We start from the raw sequence: 20444 nt of genomic DNA, 5'->3' as shown, positions 1-20444 counted from the left end.
CCTTTAAGTACATCATTATTAACAAATTAGTATGTTATTTTTTTTAAAAAGAGAAAAATCCTGCAAAAATGTTAAACTTAGGTAGACAATATTTAATTGACTGCTTTAGGTAATGATAGGCCTACATTATGACTTTATCATTAGAGAAATGTGTGCTTTGCCATGCCAAACATTCACTCATACACATTTATAAGATGCCATGCATGGCTGACATACTGTTAAGAAGAGCTGGGAATGAACCAACAGCAGCCAGCCATCATAAAATATAATTTGGGAACCAACTACACTAATTCTGGAATGGTGAATGATTCTGCCCATGGCCCCAGAAATGCTTGCTCAGGCCCTGCACTAAATGAAAATGGGGGTTGCATTTAAACTGGTGCACCATGTCCCTCAGCCGAAACGTGATTCATATGATGAGGTTTTTATTTACAAGAGGGAGGAATAATCTGCCTCTCCTGTTGTGTCATGCCAGGCTGCAAATAATCCCTGTGCGCCTGAGCATGCAGGCTACAGATGTTCAGCCCTTCTCTCTCTCTCTCTCTCTCTCTGAGGAGGAGGAGGAGGAGGAGGAAGTGCACTGTATAGGATAGCGCGCGCGCGCGCACGCACACACACACACACACACACACACACACACACACACACACACACACTCGTTCCTGTCCTGCAGCCTCGCGCGGAAGAGTCTAATGCCATGACCGAGGACGCATTCATCCTCTGTTGAGAACCATGCACAGCCGGCTGAGTCCTGCTGGAATGAACCGACTGAAGAGGGCTTTCAAAGAACTCACCTGTGGATTTGCGCCGTCAGAATGCCTTATATGACCAAACCTCTGATTTTACTTCTATGCCTGACCATTACCGTTGAATGTCGTAAGCACAGGGTGCGGAGATGGACCGGTACCGTGGAGACCCAAAAGCATGGCACGTAAGTGAAGATACAGGGCGAATACATACAGATTAAACACGAGATTAAACAAGAAATGCGCAGATATCCATTACAATACATTTAACTGAATTGTCATCACAAGATTCTCAGGAAGACTACATTAGTAAGTGCTGGCTGATGTGGATATTCTCTAACTGGGGTCTATGGAATGATGGTTTAAGATGTTTGAAATTAGTGGAGTTTGTGGATCATCTGTCATATTGACAATTAGTTAAATTTTCCCGAATTAAAAATAGAATTTAAAAAGTCAACACAAGGCTCATATTAAACCAAATCACAGATGCTTTATACTTGCAAATAGTAAAAAGAAGCATTAGGGATTGTATGTTAAATGTAGGTTTTCTCAGTATTATTTTAGTCTGAAATAAAAACAGATCATAAATCACAGTTAAAGTCTGAACTGCATTAATGAGGTGTGGTCAGAATGGATCTCTTTGGCTGTATTGCTGAGTGATGATATCTTGTTGATAGGCATGCAACAGTTTGTATATGTTAACACTTAAAAACAAGGTTATTCTTGATAACTTTCTCAAATAGGAGTGGAAATAATAAACATCCTATAAAAAAGTTCAAATGAGGCAAATTAAAACAGCTTGGACTGTATTATAAAAGGTTAAAGGGGTGCAGTTATGTCAGTGCAAAGAGCTCCGCCACACACTCACCCACACACATGCATACACTGATAGTGGTGATAGTGCTGCCTGCAAGACACTGATCTGCTGATCAGAAGGAGTTTGGGGTTCAGAAGAACACACTGCATCAAATGCTGTATAAATAACATGGCAATGTCTGAAGTCATATTGCACAACACTTATTTTGCTATTTGCGTGTCATTTTACGCTCTTTAGTCTGTATCTTACATTGTGCAGAGCCAGCTTGTCATTTTACACAAATGTCATACAGTGACGTAGTATAAAAAAAGTTAAAAGTCCATGTAGGGACGTGGTCGAGGTGGCTGGATGGGTTAAACAAACACAGGACTTTTAACTAGGAGACTGATTTATTTTAACCCAAACCTTGATCTTTGCCTAAACCTAACCAAACTTGTTACCATGATGACGAAGCTTTGTCCTTTATGACAAGTCCAAAACTCATTAAATGCGCCATCTCTAACTGCGTTAAATGACACACTTAAAATGCATAGACATGACATGCTATGTCTGGCATGATAGTTACACACCATCCCACAAGATCACATTGCAGCCTGGTATCTAGAGAGCACTGTTCTTGCTTCTACCAGCAGTCAGCTTTGGTTTCTCTTAACAATGACCACGTTTAGCAATGACCACTATTAATAAGGTGTTTTTGTAGGAATCATTTTGTTGCTTACTTTGTGGGACTTCTGTCGTAATACAGGGGTTTTCAAAGTCTGAGATTGTGGGCCTCCTATCAGACAAAGCTTGGGGAAATGCGCCTCCCCACCCTCCCATAGTTTACTTTACTTGCTTTGGCCCTGTCTACACGAACACAGGTATTTTCAAACCATGACTTTTTCTACGTGGTTTGGCTGTTCGCACACACACGCAGTATCAGGTCACTGAAATTTAACATTTTTGAAAACCCCTGCCAGGGTGTGGATTTTAAGAAATGCCGGTTGCAGAGTTGTTGCGTAGACAGTAAAACCGGAGTTTTTGTCTTCCGACGTCAGAGTGCGTGCCGTTATCTGCTGTGTTTGATGTCACATTGCGCGCCACTGCCTGCTTTGTTTACAATTTTATTCGGCTCCGATCGACCAACATGGCGTTACGGTTAGGGTCATCTCGCCGCCTGGTGTTTTAGCATGCTCTTGACAGCGCTTGGTAGCATGTTTTTGCATTTTTGTGTAGACAGAGAATTTTTTTTAAACGAAGGAGAAAAAACTGGTTATAAAAATACTATAAAAATAAAATATGTGTATTTTTTATACCGCTGGTTAAAAGCACATTATTTGTTTAAAGTGTTTACAAACCACATGTCATTGCACTTTTGTGTAGGCCTATATAGCAGTAATTTTGTGCATAACAATGCAATTAATCGCAATTAATTGCAAGAAAATCATGCAATTAGTCGCGATTAAAAATTTTGATTGTTGCCCAGCACTAAAAAAAAACGTGTCCGTGTGGAGTAGGCCTTAGTTTTGCTTAATTCCTGGATGCCTATGGGATCATGATTATGTTATTTGATCCCATACACACTCAAAAAATGAGCTATGGTATTACTTATCGCAAATATTACTGTATGACATAACTTCAGACTACACCAAATACATTAAAAAAAAGGTCCATCCTAAGTCATGTTTTAGTTCCTGACTCTGGGAGTCAGTAAAAATCCCCGAAGCTACCATGTCTCTGAACTTTCCCTTTAACCAAATCATACACATTTAGGCTATTCTATGTGATCTCCTTTTAATAACTAATTTAATGACTAATGTAATATTTTTTCACTTCAGTTCCTTGAGCCTCCGCTGAAACTTTTTGGAACCTCCTTGGAGAAGTCCGCCTCCCACTTTGAAATCTTTCAGTGAACATATTACTGATACATTTTTACCACTTGCCAGATAAGGTGACTGAAAACATTTACTCATTATGATAAAGCCATGTGTAGTTTTCAGTGGCTTCTAGCAGTGAGGTTTCACATTGCAACGTCTACCTTTCTAAGCTTCTACTCATGCACGTGCTTGAACTCATGAGTGAGCCAAAACAGAGTCCGACACACCAGAGACAGCATCACACAAAATGCTGGAAACTCAGGTAAACTCCCACTGCAACATTACAGAGTATTTTTGTCAGCTTGTCCTTGAGCTAATGCTTGTTACATGATAATGCTAAATTGACACTACACTGTATTTACCCAATAGCTTTTAAATAACTATTGTGTTTTTCAGTGAGATGCTCAGCAATGTCAGAATAGCAAAAATTTACTGGATGAAAACTAGAACAGTTAAGTGAGCTAGACTGAATATTATAATTGAGATAGTTGCCTCACAGTTAGACCGCAGTAAGTGAATGTGTCTTCCACTGTGTTGTTGTCCTGCGCCGTTATGTTGCATTATTGTATACCATGTGTGTCACTGAAGTTACAGCGACTGAGACGGTGAAGAAGCTGTGTACTTGAGATCCGATAAAACAACAGTAAATCTAAAATGAACGATACGAAGCAAACAACGCCAAGCGCTAACAGCTGGCGAGCTAACGTGTCTAACTTGAGCCAACTAAAGCACAAAAGCACAATATATTGTTGGCTTACCTGCCCAATAGAATGAAAGCCAACTCTAGGTCAGTTGTCATATCCAAAACAAAGCAGAGACAAAGCAGTCTGTCCATGACTCAAAGGCCGATGTTGACAGTGTTTAATTTTTATGTGAGTAATAATAAATAAGTAATAAAAAAGTGATTAGTTAATAAGTGATTTCATTCAAGACTATATTTAATATAAAATGCAAGGGATGGCATTAAGGCGCCCTCAAACTGTTTTTTCAAATTAGTTATATATATATATATAAATGTTATTTCTCTGAGACTTGCTAGACACAAGAAATCCCTGTTCGCTTCCCGTCTCCTACCAACAGTTGTTGGGTTGTTGTTTCTTTCCACATAACTATAGCCAGGTAGTCATTTCAACCATCCATGTCTCTTTTAAGGACCCATATTATGCAGAATGCACTTTATCGTGTGTACAACATAAATGTGTCCCTGGTGTATCTTAAGACCCACAAACTATGAGAAAAAAACATCCTCCCTGTTTTTCTCCTCCTCAGTCTTTCAGTAAGTGTGTGTGCAAACATGCTATTTGAATTTGCCTCCCTTCTTGACATTATGAATGTATCTGTGTAGCATAGGACCTCCTCCAGCTCAGTAGACGGCCCCGCACACTGAACATGTACTGAGTACACCGCACTCAGCCCTACCGTCCAACACCAACCGTCATTCCATTGAGCTAGAGCTGGAGGTTGTTCAGTATTTCTCAGTGCTTTTATGGTTATGAAGGAAAGGTAAATATTTTCTGGTTTTCCCTCTCTTTCCTGATGGACAGAAAGCTTTACTTGTTGTTGGCAGTTAATAAAGCTATCTGTCCATCACGCTCACTCCGTAATTCACAGAGATTTGAGGCAATGAATGTGTGAATAGAGGTGCTAAACAGTATGAGAAAAATAATGTATTCTTGGAACATTAAAGCATGAAAACATTTTCTAGTAGACACCCAAAAATAAATGTAAGTACCTGAAAATGAGCATAATATGTGACCTTTAAATCTTTTTGGCCTTTCTGTGCCTGAGCTTAACTAGGGCTGGGCAATAAAACAGTAATGCTAATTACTGCAATATAATTTTCCTCAATAACAATATAACAAATGTTTAATATATCATCAATAAATGTTTGATTTAATTCATTTGAATCACAAATGATTTTGCACTTACTTTTTCTAATAAGATATGTATTTTGTTGAAAAAAGATTTTATCAGAATTGTTCTGAATGTTATACCTCAGATTTGTGAAGTGATCCACTGCCATCAAGTGTTTATCATGTTCTGACCATAAAGAAAAGTTTAACCTCACAATTACAATTACAATTTCAACAATTAACCAACTGGTTTCTTCAGCTTTCACTCAGGAGCAAAAATCAGCCTTTAAACTTGAAGGATTTGACATTAATGGTGATAATTATCAATATCAAATGGTATGAAATGTTTTTTATATTTGATAATGTTTTTGGCTATATCATCCAGCCCTAAGCATAACCAAACCTTAACCATACTACTGCAAGATCAGAATTGGCAATTAGAAATATGTTTTGTTATATAGCTATGATTTGTAAAGGTAACTGAAGGATTTTACAAACTATGTTGTTTCAAATAGGGTTTCAGATCTTCAATCTTAGAGGGAGGGGTGTATTTTGTATTTTAGAGAACTTATTTACCTCAAAAATGAGGTAAATCACAGTGTTAGCCATGATAAAAAGGGATGTTTAAGCCAATCACTACTCTGACAGAGCTTAATAACAGCTTGAACACTGGTACACATTGATTGAATTAATATCTCTTTCAAATTATTGTCATGCAAAACACAAATTTCTATCCAGAATGTATGAGAAATGAAAAGATTAGGAGCATGCAGAAGTGTTTGTCTCATATTTCTTTTGTCTGGAGCAGCCTTAACCTAACCTAACCTAAGTCATTCTCACTATTCAAGAGATTAAGTGTAGAGGTTTCCTTAGAAAAATGAGGAATTTCAGAGTCTGATCCACAAAACCCCAAATGGACAGGGGGGCAGGGACTGCAAAACATTTATCTATTCTTTTCTGCTTGCTGGTATTGTAGAGAAAAGATATATCTGTCTGTTATAGGTTTGCCAGGGCCTTGACAAGTCTATCCTGGGGTGATTTAACACAGCATGTGGTCTAAAAAGCTTAACCACCGTCAACGTTAGAGCGACACTATACCACTGACAATTATCATAGCACGACATTCTATTCAACCGACACAAATACAATTTAAGAGTAGCATGTCTGCAAACTAGGATGACTGTTGTGCTTGAACACAGGGTTGATTACATTTTATTCATTTAGCTGACGCTTTTATCAATTTTTTTTATTTACTATTGCTATAGATGTCAGAGGTCGCATGCCTATGGAGCAACTAGGGGATAAGTGGGATGTGAGACACAATGGTGGATGTCTCACACTGGGAATCAAACCCAGGTCTCCCACACCAAAGGCAAGCATCTTATCGATGCGCCATCGCCATCACCATCGCTTTGCGTTGCTCTTTCAACTTTTGGATTTCTACTACCATGATATGATGATTTATGTGTGGTCTTTTGGAAGTTTGGAATGCAGATGTAGAAGAAGAGTAGAATCAGTAGAGTAATGAGAATATTAAATCTGAGAAAATGGGTTGATGATGAATGATCAACTTGTCATGTTCATTTTCTCATTTATCACAGCAGAATTAATCTGTATTCTCCAGTTTTGGTGTGTTGCTTTTTATCTTTTCAAAACCAAGTCTTTCAGTTATCTACCCTCTGACATTGAATGTCATCTTCCCCTAGCTCCTTGGCGAAGAAGCCTCCAGATGTGACCAAGTCTCGGAAAATGAAGACAGAGCATCTGCTCAAAGTAGACGATCATGACTTCACTATGAGGCCAGCATTTGGAGGTAGGTGTGAAGTGCTCTCCTGACATCTGCATGCATTACTGTTCTGTTGTTGACATGCAGGCATTCGATCACAGACACACATGGACATAAAACTCAAGGTACACTTACTAGCTATTTGGAGAACTTTCAACCACATCACATATGCTAAGTTGTCATTACACTATATTCACTGAAGGGCATGAGATGTGGGCATAAGCTCCAGAAAAAGTTAGTTAGTGGATGTTGAATTTGTTCTTTTATTGAAATTAAATCAAAATTGATACAGCTTTTTTCTTGCTGATGTATTGATTTTTTGATTTTCTGAATCCAGTCCATCCTTCATTAGCTTCAAAGCAGAATTACTGACATTTTAAATGGTTAATCATGTGATCATTCATCGTTCTCCTCCAGTCTGCATGTCAAACTGTATTGAAACCCAAATTGCTCTCAATAGCTGTTCTATTGGTATGTGAATTTCTTTTCTGAGCAGTTGGCCTCAGTATATGAATGTGATGTTGGAATGTGAAAGTGCTTTTAGTGGTCAGAGGACTAGAAGGACTAGAATTTACCATGTTCAAAACTTGCAGCTCCAACCTGAATATGAGATCCAAGCAGCAGAACATATGAAGTTTTGTTCTCGTTCCATGAAACATTTACAAATAAATACAAATCTCGTGTTATGTAATAGGAAACACTGACTAGATCTTTGTCTGACTCATTTTATTTGAATTGCATTGCACAACAAATTGTGTAAAATGCAAGTATTACATAACATATACCCAACAAAACATTAGTTAGTTCTACTAAAAGTTCTAGAGATGGACAGATGTATTTATCTTTGATCAGCTGTGATATTAGCTTATTGCACATATATTGATGGCCGATAAGTAACAGCAAATGTCAGTATAGAAATGCCAAAGATATGTTTATGGTAATTTAGAAATAGTGTCTCCATTACATAGTTTGTACACCAGAGAGCACTGACATTGTTTTTCAGTGTAAAATGTCCCTCTCACTACATACCTTGGTCACATCTTTATAAGAACCACATTTAAGGGATCCTTATCAAAAATGTTTGTTTGTAATGCGGAGCTCAGCTTTAATCTAGAGAAGCTGCAGAGCTGTAGTCTCTATTCATTCAACTTACACTGAAACGTTTCCAGCTAAACTGAGGCTTTTTGAAGATCCTCTCTCTCTCTCTGTCTCTGTCTCTGTCTCTGTCTCTCTCTCTCTCTCTCTCATCATTCACCGGTCTTAAAGTTGCTTCCCTTCTACCATATATATATATATTTTTTTTTTTTTTTCTTTCTCTCACCCACAAGTACAGATAATCTGTTTCCTATATCCGAACCTTTTCAGTCTTCTGTCATTTCCCATATCTTTCTTATTACGTCCCCAACTCCTTCCTTGGTAACCTCTTATAGATTTAGGTTTATTTTTTTATTGTTTTATTTCCTTATAATTTCCTTCCCGCCCATTTTATTTGATGTTATTTAATGTATAACTGTAATTAAAAAAGAAAGTCGTTGGTTGGGGAGGGGTTGGTGATAAGTTGACAAAAATGACAAAAAGTAGCCGGTTATTTAAAAATGATAAAATATTCTTTGTGTGGTTCATCAAAAGCGATAAATTATCCGAAAGTCCCATGAGGTGCGGACAACTCTGCACAACAACAGTGAAGCTGGAGCTCCGTCTCTTCAGCAAATCTTCCTCTTCTGCCACTACACACATACGCGCTACGCACACACATGCACACTGACGACCCAGGGTTGAGGACCCTGCTATAAGTTTTAAGACTATCTTGCCAAATTAAACAAGAATTTTCCAGTTTGGTGGAACGCCAGTTCCTCTCAAGTTTCCGCGAGATTTGCTTTAATTTGCGAGTTTCAGTATTATACCATGGAACTAACCGTCTTTGTTTTAGTATTTTCTTTTTTAGAGGGGCTACAGAGTCCAGTGTCATTCGCAGCGAGCCTGCAGCACTATCAACAAGATGATCGATTTGGGAGGGACTGAAATTAGCATAGGAGTCCTCCGTTACTTTGTGACTTGATAATGAATTTAGAGCTGATGGAATCGCATCCTTAAATTTAGAGCTGATGGAATCGCATCCTTAAATTTAGCTACAGCACTATCAGACAGACATCTTGTATAGAAATTTTTGCCCAATGGCGTGTAGTTCAGCAATACAAACTCAAAAGTTATCAAACAGTGGTCGGATAAAGAGGGATTCTGTGGGAACACCACTAAATGTTCAATTTCAATACCATTTACCAGAACAAGGTCGAGGGTGTGGTTAAAACAGTGAGTCGGTTCATGAACACTCAATGGAATCTAACAGAGAGATAAACGCAGTACTGAAGCTGCCATTCTCAACGTCCACATGAATATTAAAATCCCCTACAATAATAACTTTGTCCGTTTTAAGGACTAAAGTTGACAAAAACTCTGCAAATTCAGATAAGAATTCAGAATACGGGCCAGGTGCTCGGTACACTATAACGAAGAGAACTGGTTGCAGTGATTTCCAACTTGGGTGTGAAAGACTAAGAACAAGACTTTCAAATGAGTTATAGTTTAGTTTAGGTTTAGAGCTGATTAGTAGGCTAGAGTCGAAGATAGCTGCAACTCCACCTCCTCGGCCTGTGCCTCGAGGAATGTGAGTATTAATATGACTGGGAGGGGTGGATTCATTTAGGCTAACATATTCTCCATCACCCAGCCAGGTTTCAGTAAGACAAAATAAATCAATATCATAATCTGATATTAGTTCGTTTACTAGTACACCTTTAGAAGAGAGAGATCTGATGTTTAAGAGTCCACATTTAACTCTCCTATTCATTTGCACTATTGCTCTTGTGGTTTTAATTTTTATGAGGTTTTTATGCACAGCTCCTCTTCTGTTTACCTTTGATTTAAATAATTTCGATGGTCGGGGGGCAGACACCGTCACTATATTTTCACTAAGTAACTCCTGAAATGGAGGAGCAGAGAAGTGTGTTAGACTGCGACTCTGCGTAGGGTTTTGGGTAGGGTTTCTACACAAATAAAATCCAAGATTTCATCCAGCCTAATACAGTAAGTAACACAGAGCCAAGCTACATTCATCTCAATGGAATCAATCATTAGACCCTGCCTGCCTTGCTCATACCCACTACTTTCAAACTCCATGCCCAATTTGAAAACACACATTTTCTGTAGCCTGAGCTGACAACCCTATTTTCATCTCTGTGACATCATCAGGATTATTTTCTCAGACTTGACAAAACTCCTCCAGAGCCACAGAAGGCATTATACTAAAATGACCTTTTTAAGTGTAAAATTGGTGGCGTTCCTTTAACCCTGTGTTGGGTGTGATGCCTGGAAGTAGAAGTGATCTGTTTGAACACAGGTATGGAGGAAAGAGAGAAGTATTTGGTTGAATGTGTTTCACCTGTCCTCCCTCAAGCTTGAAAAACCAATTGCATGTCAGCACTTCCGTCTGCCCTCATGTCTCATATTTGACTGATCTTTGGTGTCCAGAACCTCTGACATGTAGGGCTCTTTGATGTTATACCAATTTAAAATATCCACCTCTCTCTCAGAATCATTTCAGACCATGAAGCATCTCTAGCCTACACCCTCCACATTAATCTTGCTCCATCACCAGTTTGTTACTGCAATTAACAGACATAAGAACTTCTCAGTGCGGCAGATGCTCAAGCATTAAGAAGTTGTTCCCCAAGTTATAAAGCTTTTAAAACATCCCACTGGGGTTGTTCTGTGTGCGATCTAAAGACCACACTTCACAAGATGTTTCATACACTAGTGTTCAAGCTGCATGTCTTAATATCTTGGCATGGATTCTATCTAAAGATAGTGGTGTTGTACTTCAGAAAGTAGCTCAATGCTAGGTCTTTGTTGATTTCATTTCATTGTTCCTCTTGTACGCTTTTGAGTCAAATGAAACTCGCAGGATCTGCTTAAAACTCGATCGAGCTTTCATAATAATATTGGGATACTAAGATACTGTACATTGCCCTGTCACGATAATTACAATATGTAAACATGACCCTTGATTGTTTTTGCTGACCTCGATATTGCCTGTTGTGTTTACATGCGTGTTTGATTACATAAGAATGTCTCCAACCTTTTAGCATCATCACCAACGTCATGCTAGAATGCTATAAACAGCAGGGTTTTCTCCACCATTGTAAGACCTGGGGCACAGCGCCTGTGTTGTATCACAGCGTATAGCCAACTATTCTGAGACACGTTTCTCTGTCATTTCCGGTTGCTTCTGTCCTCGTCGTCTGCTCTGTGTCAGAGTTTCACCGTGGGCTGGGCTCAGGCAGCTCCTCCACTCACACTCAATGATAACGTATTACTGGAGGCTAATAGGTGGGAAAAGGAATTTATCATCTGACCCTTCCTCCTGTACCTTGTTGGGAGCACAAGCTAAAACCGTTGTTAAGTGAGGTCGGCTCTCCCCTGATTGGTACTTTCTGCTAAAGGCAGAGCATGTAGCAGGAGGTCACAGTGGAAATGGAACTAAAAATAGCACGAGTACTGGCACAAAGTCCCATCAGACGATACACGGCTCCAGTCGCATTAGCACAAAGAGTATCACGCTCCACCCTCTTTCCCTACAAAGGGTTGCCCCCTCCAGATGTGTTTAAACCCTCCGCTTAAAAAACTAAACAAAAACGGAATAATACTTTAACATATTTTTCACCACCAAAACAGATCAGTGAGCTACTGGCTTAGTAGCTCACTGCAGCTAGCGCCAGAATGAAAGCTGCACATTTTGAATGCCCACAACATGCCCCACCCCTTCTTCCAAATAGGCATTTCAATAACAGACTCAGAACACAAAGAACAGCCTGTTGTTATCCAAATTATAGACTAATGAGTATAGATATCTAGTAATTAAAAAAATAAAACCTTAGATTTACTTTTTGAGTCATTTGGACTTTGTTTGCCTTTGTTTTCTCTTCCAAACAAATGTAACCTGGGCATTTGTTTGCAACTTGTTTGCTGGCTTGTGTTTTTTGCCTTGCTCAATTTATCTTCAGAAATGTAGCGACATTCCAAAATTTCAGTGATTGAGTACAATGTTGTCTGATAGAACCAATGGCTAGACCTACAAAAATGAAATAAAAGGTAAGTTGAGGAGCTAATATTCAAATATTCTCTTTTGATATAGGATACATTTATTTGTTTCAACTGCACCACAATCATCATCACTCCATTTCTTGCATGATAACTACAATAGGAATGTTCCAATCAGTGCGATTAATCACAATATGACAGATCAGTTTTACATTACATTACATTACAGCTTTATACAGATTAGTTTGATTTAAAGAGTGATCACTGAAGGACAGTAAGCCATAGATTTTATTCTGAGGATGAATCGCAATGTCCAGAGTTCGCTGTCTCTATCCATAAATCGATGATGATAATAAAAGCGGTCATGATGAAGACCATGTTTGGATAACAAAAGATTTTTTTCCCTGCCCGTCACCCCACCTGCACTTCATTTCCTAATCAGACATGTAGCCCATAGTGAGTTGTCAAGATCGTTGTAGTTTGTCTGTTGCCACGTTTCTTTGCTTTCGTGCCACTTGTACCTGCCTGTCAACCTACCTGTCTGTAAGCTTATTTGTATCATCAGTCATTAAATCACTGAACTGTCCCTATCTGCCTTATCTTTCTGCATTTGGTTCCTTCTCCTACTGCTTCACACTCAGCTGCCGGACAGAAGGTGTAAGTTACTCCACCACTTGTAATTTGAAACCTTTGCATACTCTAATATTGAAAAGTATTATACCCATGGCAGCATGAATGTGTAAAAGATTTTCATGGCAATCTGCCAAATAGATTACTACAGTTCTTGTAGATGTGTGCATATACTGTACAGTCCCATTTGGGTACAGATTCGATCCAGTTTGCAAGACAAAGTGTCCTTGGGCAATGTACTAAACCCATAAATTGCCCCCGATGGTTGTTCCATGTGTGAATGTTAATTTCTGTTATGAGCAGTTATGCTCAGTGTATGAATGTGTGTGAATGGGTGAATGTGACGTAGTGTAAATGCACTTTGAGATGAGTTGAGAAAACTAGACAGGCACTATATAAGTACAGACCATCTCCTAAGAGTAATAAGACACCATCAAGGTTTGCCGGACAAAGTCCTTCATGGTTGAAACAATGCATTAATTCCAGGAAGCTTACACATTTAAGTGAGCCAACTACTTCTTTTTTCTGTGGAGGGAAATGTGGTCTAATTGAGATGCTGAAGAAAAGGTAAGAAAGTCATCCTTCTGGAACCATGGAAATTTGTGGTACCATTTATGCTAGCCACTACTTTTTAAAGCTAGCTTGACATCAACCCAATTGTTGAAACTGTGACCTAATGATGGTGGTTGATGAAAGCATAGTAAGGACAGGAGGCTCCCTAAATAAGAAGTTATTCTCTTCAGGGAACCATGAATCTTAGTATAAAATTACAATTGCAAAGTTACAAAATTAGATCATTGAAGCAAATTCAGATCTTACATGTCTATCAGTGGCCATTGGGGGTTGAGTGTGGCTAATGTGTGGGGTGTATTATTGCTCTTAATACTCAGTGAAATAACACATTAAGCTTGTTGTTAATCCATGCTGAAGAGAAATAGAGAGAAAGCACATCGACCAGATCATTTGATGTATGGGCTTGGAGCAAGTCATGTTTGATCTGTTAACTGTATACCAAAGCCACTGTGTGCTTTTCAGAATGTGTGGCTTAGCAGTGTTGTGGATTTAATGGAGGTCACAAAGTCAGAGGTGGGGTTGTTTCATGCAGCCTATTAATATATCCTCCGCCCAGCTTTTAAAGGCACACTGATGTATTCAATGAAAGTAGATCTGTCTGTTGAAATTTGTATTTTTATAATAACAATGGATCAGATGGCCATATTTTTACCCTACAAGCTATTTCCACTGTATATCACTTTAAATATGTCCACATCATATTGTAATTGACAGCAGCATCCTAATGCATTTAAAGAAAAATAATGAAATACCACTTTTGTGAAAAAGAAAGTTGGAAAGGACCCTTTGATGCACAGGATTAATGCGTTCCAGTATTTCGATGTCTTCACAGAAACAACACAATACCGAGTTATAACAGACCAGTCTGGTGTATGTGTGTAGAGGTGTGTGTGGTCCTTTGTAGCAGCTTGGTGTTGTTGGACGTGACATAATGAAGATAAACACAGAGGATGGCTGTGCGTAACGGCATTGCGGTCTGATGCAGCAGATCAACAATCAGATGCTGCAGATTTACCAACATATCTGTCCTGCTGTCTTCAAAAGGCTGCAGAGATTTAATGAACTTTTCATACAGTATACAGCAGCTGTGGATAACAGAAGAACAATATTAATTTATAGATTAGTGCAGACTGCTATCAATGTTCCTTTTTTATTCTCATTAAATGTTATTTTTTTGATGCTGATTTAAGCATATCTACTGGTTGGAAAGTGTTTATCAAAATTGTTTATATAAATATTAAGCATTATTATTGTATTATTTTGCACCTTTCTTGCAAATATTTAGTTTGCTGTTATTGATGATGATGATGATGAAATGTTTTCTCCTCATTCAGGTAAAATTAAATAGGTTCACACGCTGAACAGTCCCTGTATGTCAATATACACTTCTTTCGTCGCAGTAAAAGAAAATGAAGTACATTTACTTTGCAAACAGTGATGATATCCAAAATTCATCTCTCAGTATTTGAAGTAAAGTACAAGTCTCAATTCATACTCGATTCCATATACAAAAAACACTTACTCAAATACTCACAATGGCTCTAGGACTCATTTCCCTCTCCAGAGCCTGTATTCATCTCATCTATCAGTTACATGCATGCTAAATTTGGATAATTAAGTTTCCCTATAGAAATACAGTAGACCATGCTGTGTATTGAAGTCACTAAATAGACTGGGCTACTGAGTTAGTAAACAAACCTACTTGCCAACAATACGGATAAAAGATATATATAAAAAACACCATAAATACCTTAACTACTGAGCTGTTTATGCAGACGGGTAGCTAACCCCTCCTGAACATCACTATACTTTGAGGAGAACAGCGCCACCAGAACTAGGTTGGCTCCAGCTATAACTGTCTGGTAAGCTGAACTCCAGCTAAATCGGTACAGTGTGAACACTTCATCGCATTAAACCAATAGCATATCAACTCAACATAAGTGCATACATATAGGAGGATATTACCGTCAACCCTGAGCCATAGATTATAAAATACAAGGGGGAGCTTAGGTCACTGGTTGTTAGGCCTGTGGTGATGCTAGCGGATGTGCTAATGCTAACCGCTAGCTAACTACCATTAAAAACATACTTATATGTTTATATGCTTATTGATAAAATCACCAAAATGGTTTGCGCCAGAAACAGTGCAATATCTGAGTCCCATTGTCCACCAAAATAACAACTCGCTTTTTAAGGCAACTTTTTGTTGCCTAATTTGAATGAACCTCCCACATTTCCAGTACGTGCTCTGTGCTGGGCACCAAAATACCAAAAAGATGGGCAAAGTGAATTTCAAGGTCTGGAATATACCCTATCAGAGCAGAGCGCTGCTTGCACTGGTTGTTGCAGCACCATGAAAATAGGACCCTGTGTGATGTGAAGGTGTGATAGGAGAGAGGTGAGGTGAGACAAATCAGAATCAGAAATACTTTATTGATCCCTGAGGGGAAATTCTGTGTCACAGTTGCACACATTGCGCAAAACACAAAAGAAATATAAATAAAGATAGTGGTAAATAAAGACATATAAATATCAGAGTAAAAATATAAAAGAAAAGAAACTATAAAGGAGTGTGGATATGTACAATGTTTACATAGTTACCGGAATTGTTATGGTATAGTATTTACATAATTAAAGGAATTGTTATGGTGAACAGTAATAATGAATAAATAGTAGCACATTAAGTAATTAAGCAGGTGTTACTGCACAAAACAAATAATAATGTCCAGTTCAAAACTAACTGTCTGTGTGTCAGACACTTAGAGGGAGGAGTTATAAAGATTGATGGCCACGGGCAGGAATGACTTCCTGTGGCGCTCTGTGGTGCATTTTGGGGGAGTGAGTCTTGCACTGAAAGTGCTCCTGTGTTTGAGCACGTCATTGAGTGGGTGGGAGACATTGTCCAAGATGGTGTGTAGCTTAGACAGCATCCTCCTCTCCGACACCACCGACAGAGAGTCCAGCTCCACCCCCACAATTGGCCTTGCGGATCAGTTTGTTGAGTCTGTTAGTGTTCGCTATCCTCACCCTGCTGTCTCAGCATACAGCAGCAAACAAGATAGCACTGGCCACCACAGACTCATAAAACATCCTCAGCATTGTCCGGCAGATGTTGAAGGACCTCAGCCTCCTCAGAAAATAGAGACGACTTTGGCCCTTCCTGTAGAGGGCTTGAGTATTCTTGACCCTGACCCTGAACCTTGAAGATGGAATTTTGACAGATAAACACATTTTTTTTAATCAGTTTTGAAATGCTTAGCCTGCATTATGATGGGGACAGATGGTGCAGATGGAGTGTAGCGATTGTGCATTAGGTGTCACTGGCTTTATTTCCAGACTTTGTTAATTTACACTGTCAGAATGTGCAGGGGGTGAAGATGTGCTGGATGAGCTCTATGCATGGGTTAAAGGATGTGTGGAAGATTTTCAATAAATGCATGCCATTTAGGCCACTTTTTTGTGCATAGAAAACTTTATAAATGAAGCCACTAAAGAGGTGAGTCCATGATTGGAACTCCAGGAACATGTGTTACTTTATGTGAATGACCAAATGAAAAAAGCCAGAAGCTTGTGGAACAAAGTTTAACACTTTGTTTGTTGGTCTACAAATAATTATAGCTCTATGACATCCACCACATCATTCTCTTAATTAATTGTTTTATCTTTTAGTTGTAAACTCTGTTGTCTACAAATCATGTACACTCTTCAGTCATCTTGGTGTTGTGGGATGTGGTGTTTGTGAAAGGTAGCTGAAAACAGCAATACTAAACCAGAATATGTCACACTGTGAACAAGGTGAGGTTGCGGGATTTTTAGTAGTTTGCTTTATTGTCAATGTGATTCTTAACTTTCCTAACATAGTTCAAAAGTTCCTGTTATACTTCTGCTCTCTATAGCAACTTTATAAGTTTAAATGGCAGTTGTGTTTTCAGCTTGTTCTGCTGGCCCCAAGTGTCCAAAAATCAATGAATGCATCTTTAACTATTAGTATAAAGATACGGATGAAGGCCGAAGGACAGTGGAAGTTATTGTGATAATAGGTGGCAACAAACTTGAGTTATACTGGATTTAAAAGAAGGCACAACTGCCACTGAAAACTAAATTTTTGGTCTTTACTTATCCAGGGAAAGTCAAAAAGTGGAAGTCAGGGGAAGTGGTTGATACAGACTTGATACAAAAAATGGAACTGCATCAAATGTAACGGCTGTAATCAACTGATTTAGGCTCATTGTTGCTTTAATATTTCAGGTCGATTGCTAACACTTTTAAATGTGTGATCATAATATATTTGTATTAGCAATCAGAAGAGGATCAGCTTATTGAATGTCACAAACAGCAGAAACTTGTCATTTGCCTTATCCCTGAGGACCAAAGTAAACTGAGGCGACGTGAGCTCTGGGGAACGTCACAATAATCGCCACAGTCTGTTTCCTTTTTTTTGCAGCTGAAGCTTAAAGCATTGCTGATGGATGGGTCAGTAGCACCCAGATACCATCTGGATATGTTGGCTTAATTTGAGGTGACTAGAGTATAGCTTTAGCTGCTAGCTTCACCCAGTTACATTTAGCTTGCCTGCAGTGTTAGCCTAGCGTAACTCTGCCTAGCTTCATGGCAAGACCCTCTCCAGCAGTGATGAGCAGATTAAGCTGCAGGCTGGCCCTCCTGTTTACAGCTTAGATTAGCACAGGCACCAATCTGTCACGCCATCAGACAGCTGTTGCCTCGCAAATTACACTTTCTCCCATCTGAAGAACTGACACAGAAATGAGAAGAGGTCCATAACTGGCTGCAAATGTGCATTCAGTATTGGCGAACGTACTTTGAAATTCTGTAGTTAAGTAAAATTCCGATATATATTAATTTGGGTTACTGTCATATTTTTGTCCATAATAGCAATCAGTTGTGATAACATTTAAGAAGAGAAATTAGACTCTCATATTGTCTCATATGCATGGATCAGGTTATGGCTGCATGTGGAGTTTTGACACTCTTTTCCCAGTCTCCAGCTCTACACAGAACCACAAATGCATGCAATGTTTAAGTGATCGAGGAAAACTGGGACATCTGGGCTTTTGGTGAATTTGTGTGTAATTTCAAAGTGGGAAAGATGTTTTTCTAACTATACAGAATAGCTTGTCACCCATCGATGAGAACACGAACATTTACAACCATATACTTAGCCTATATAGCCTAAAAATGTAAATATACTGTATGGTGTAAATAAGGTGGACTTGTTCTTCTTCTGGGAAAACAAGAGGTGGGTAGTAACAAGTTACTTTTACTCTGTTACATCCTGTAACGGAGCTGTAACATCCATAATACTTTATAATTTTTAGAGGAAAATCATTACTTTTACTGTGTTACATTTGGATACATTCATCACTCTACTTTTAAATATTTATTATTTTATGCTTTCATGATCTGTTAAGAGGCAGGGGGCCAGCTGGTCCCAGATCTGCTGTAACTCTGTTATCCTACTGCAGCCATGCCCCCAAGACTGCTACAGCAGAAATATGGCTTTCAAATAGCCAAAACCGTGCAGACACTGAGCAGTAAGTTTAATAATATTTACACCCAGTAATAACTGCTCTAATGTAAAAATTCAAGCTAATGTTATGTGAGCAGTCTGCATTTAACTAGTCACGCTAACTGGTGTAGCCTGATGAAGAGAGACAGGAAAGCAGAAGCATGTCTAAATTATGCATATCAAATGTAACAGATATAACCTGATCCATTGGACTCATGTTTTAAATTATCAGTGTGCTTTGTCAAGAGTTAATTTGTGGAATGTCCTGCTTTCTTTACCGTGTTTCGACCAAAGGAACTATATCCCAGAACAAGGACAAGAACAAGAACTCATTGCATTTCCACAGAAGGGACCAGGGTCTAAATTTAGTTCTAGGGTCTTTATTTTACCCCCCAAAAAGTCCCCCAAGTACTTTCCGAAAGTACCGGTGGGGCTTGCCTTGCTGTGAATTTCTGAATGGGTGAGTAGAGGCTACTGGCTTTAAATGCTTTAAAAAAAGCATGTCAGGTGTTTTTCTGCGACTGCTCTCTCCACCGTTGTTTGCAAACCCATAAATCACAATCAACAGTCAGATAGCACAAACAAGTCTCGCCGATGTCCGCCTGAGATCGTACGTCAGTGTTAATAAATGAAATAGCAGCCAGCGGTGTGTTTACAGCTAATATCTGATGAGTTAGGCTAAATACTGTGTCTGGAGTTGTTGTTAGGAAGTCTATACACAGAGCTGAAGTCGGTCTCCTCCTCTCCAAAACAAGCGGAACAGTTGATTACAGCAGGTAATAAAGCTCATTTATCTCGTTCCTCCGACGCTCAGGCGGACACTGACGTGAATCTGGCCAGCTGATCTGCAGTGCTTCTAGGCTGGAAATGTTTTAATAACCTTCCAAACTGTTGAGATTTTATTTTTGTGTTGCTTTCTCTGTGCCATAGTTCTTTTAAGAACTTGATGGCTTTATCCAGTTTATTATTACATTTGTGACAAACTTTATCGTGTGTCTCTTCATTATCCTCCCACACAAAAAAGCTGTTTTAATGGTCAAGCATAGCCTATAGATTTTCATTATATCACAATCAAATTATAAGTTTTGCTCATGGATAGTGGTTACTAAATAATGATGCCTGTCCATTGTTTTGTACGGTGTACAGGCCTACAGCCAGGGGCGGACTGGCCATTGTGGCATTCGGAAGCAAAAACCAGCCAGGCGTCAGGAGTTTTTATTTTTCAGTTTTACTTAATGACCCGCACCGGCCGGCCAGTCTGCTGCAGCGAACGCTGTCTGTGTGTGGGCCAAACCAATACTTTCAATATGGAGGGGGTGTACGAGCGGCCCCTCCCAACTTGAACCAATCTTCGTTTTTGCTGAAATCTGATTGGCTTAACAGGGCCGATCAAAGAAGTTTACTTTCCATTTGGAGCCAGTTTACTCTCCAAACCTTTCGTCGGGGCTGAAGGGCTGTGTGATAGGCTCAACAGAGCCGGTAAATGTGGAGAAGAGAGTGAAAGAGGGAAAAGAAATGTGTGATGCCAAAAAATAAGAATTAAGAAGAAAAAATGTTGG

At 39.0% G+C, this 20444-nt stretch overlaps 1 protein-coding gene across 1 annotated transcript in view; it reads left to right on the top strand.

Annotated features, from left to right (window-relative positions):
* Positions 1-759: 759 nt before the first annotated feature.
* The window catches only part of LOC123979022 (gamma-aminobutyric acid receptor subunit rho-2-like), an 83203-nt gene continuing 63518 nt past the window's right edge, over positions 760-20444 (top strand). Inside the window, 3 exon segments of the mRNA XM_046062729.1 lie at positions 760-811; positions 814-931; positions 6979-7085. Of these exon segments, the coding sequence (XP_045918685.1) occupies positions 760-811; positions 814-931; positions 6979-7085 (277 nt within the window).

This window comes from Micropterus dolomieu, linkage group LG11 (assembly GCF_021292245.1).
Source record: "Micropterus dolomieu isolate WLL.071019.BEF.003 ecotype Adirondacks linkage group LG11, ASM2129224v1, whole genome shotgun sequence".
In the NCBI taxonomy this organism is placed as follows: Eukaryota; Metazoa; Chordata; class Actinopteri; order Centrarchiformes; family Centrarchidae; genus Micropterus; species Micropterus dolomieu.
Note: the sequence above shows the minus strand (reverse complement) of the source record. Positions and strands in the feature narration are given on the sequence as shown.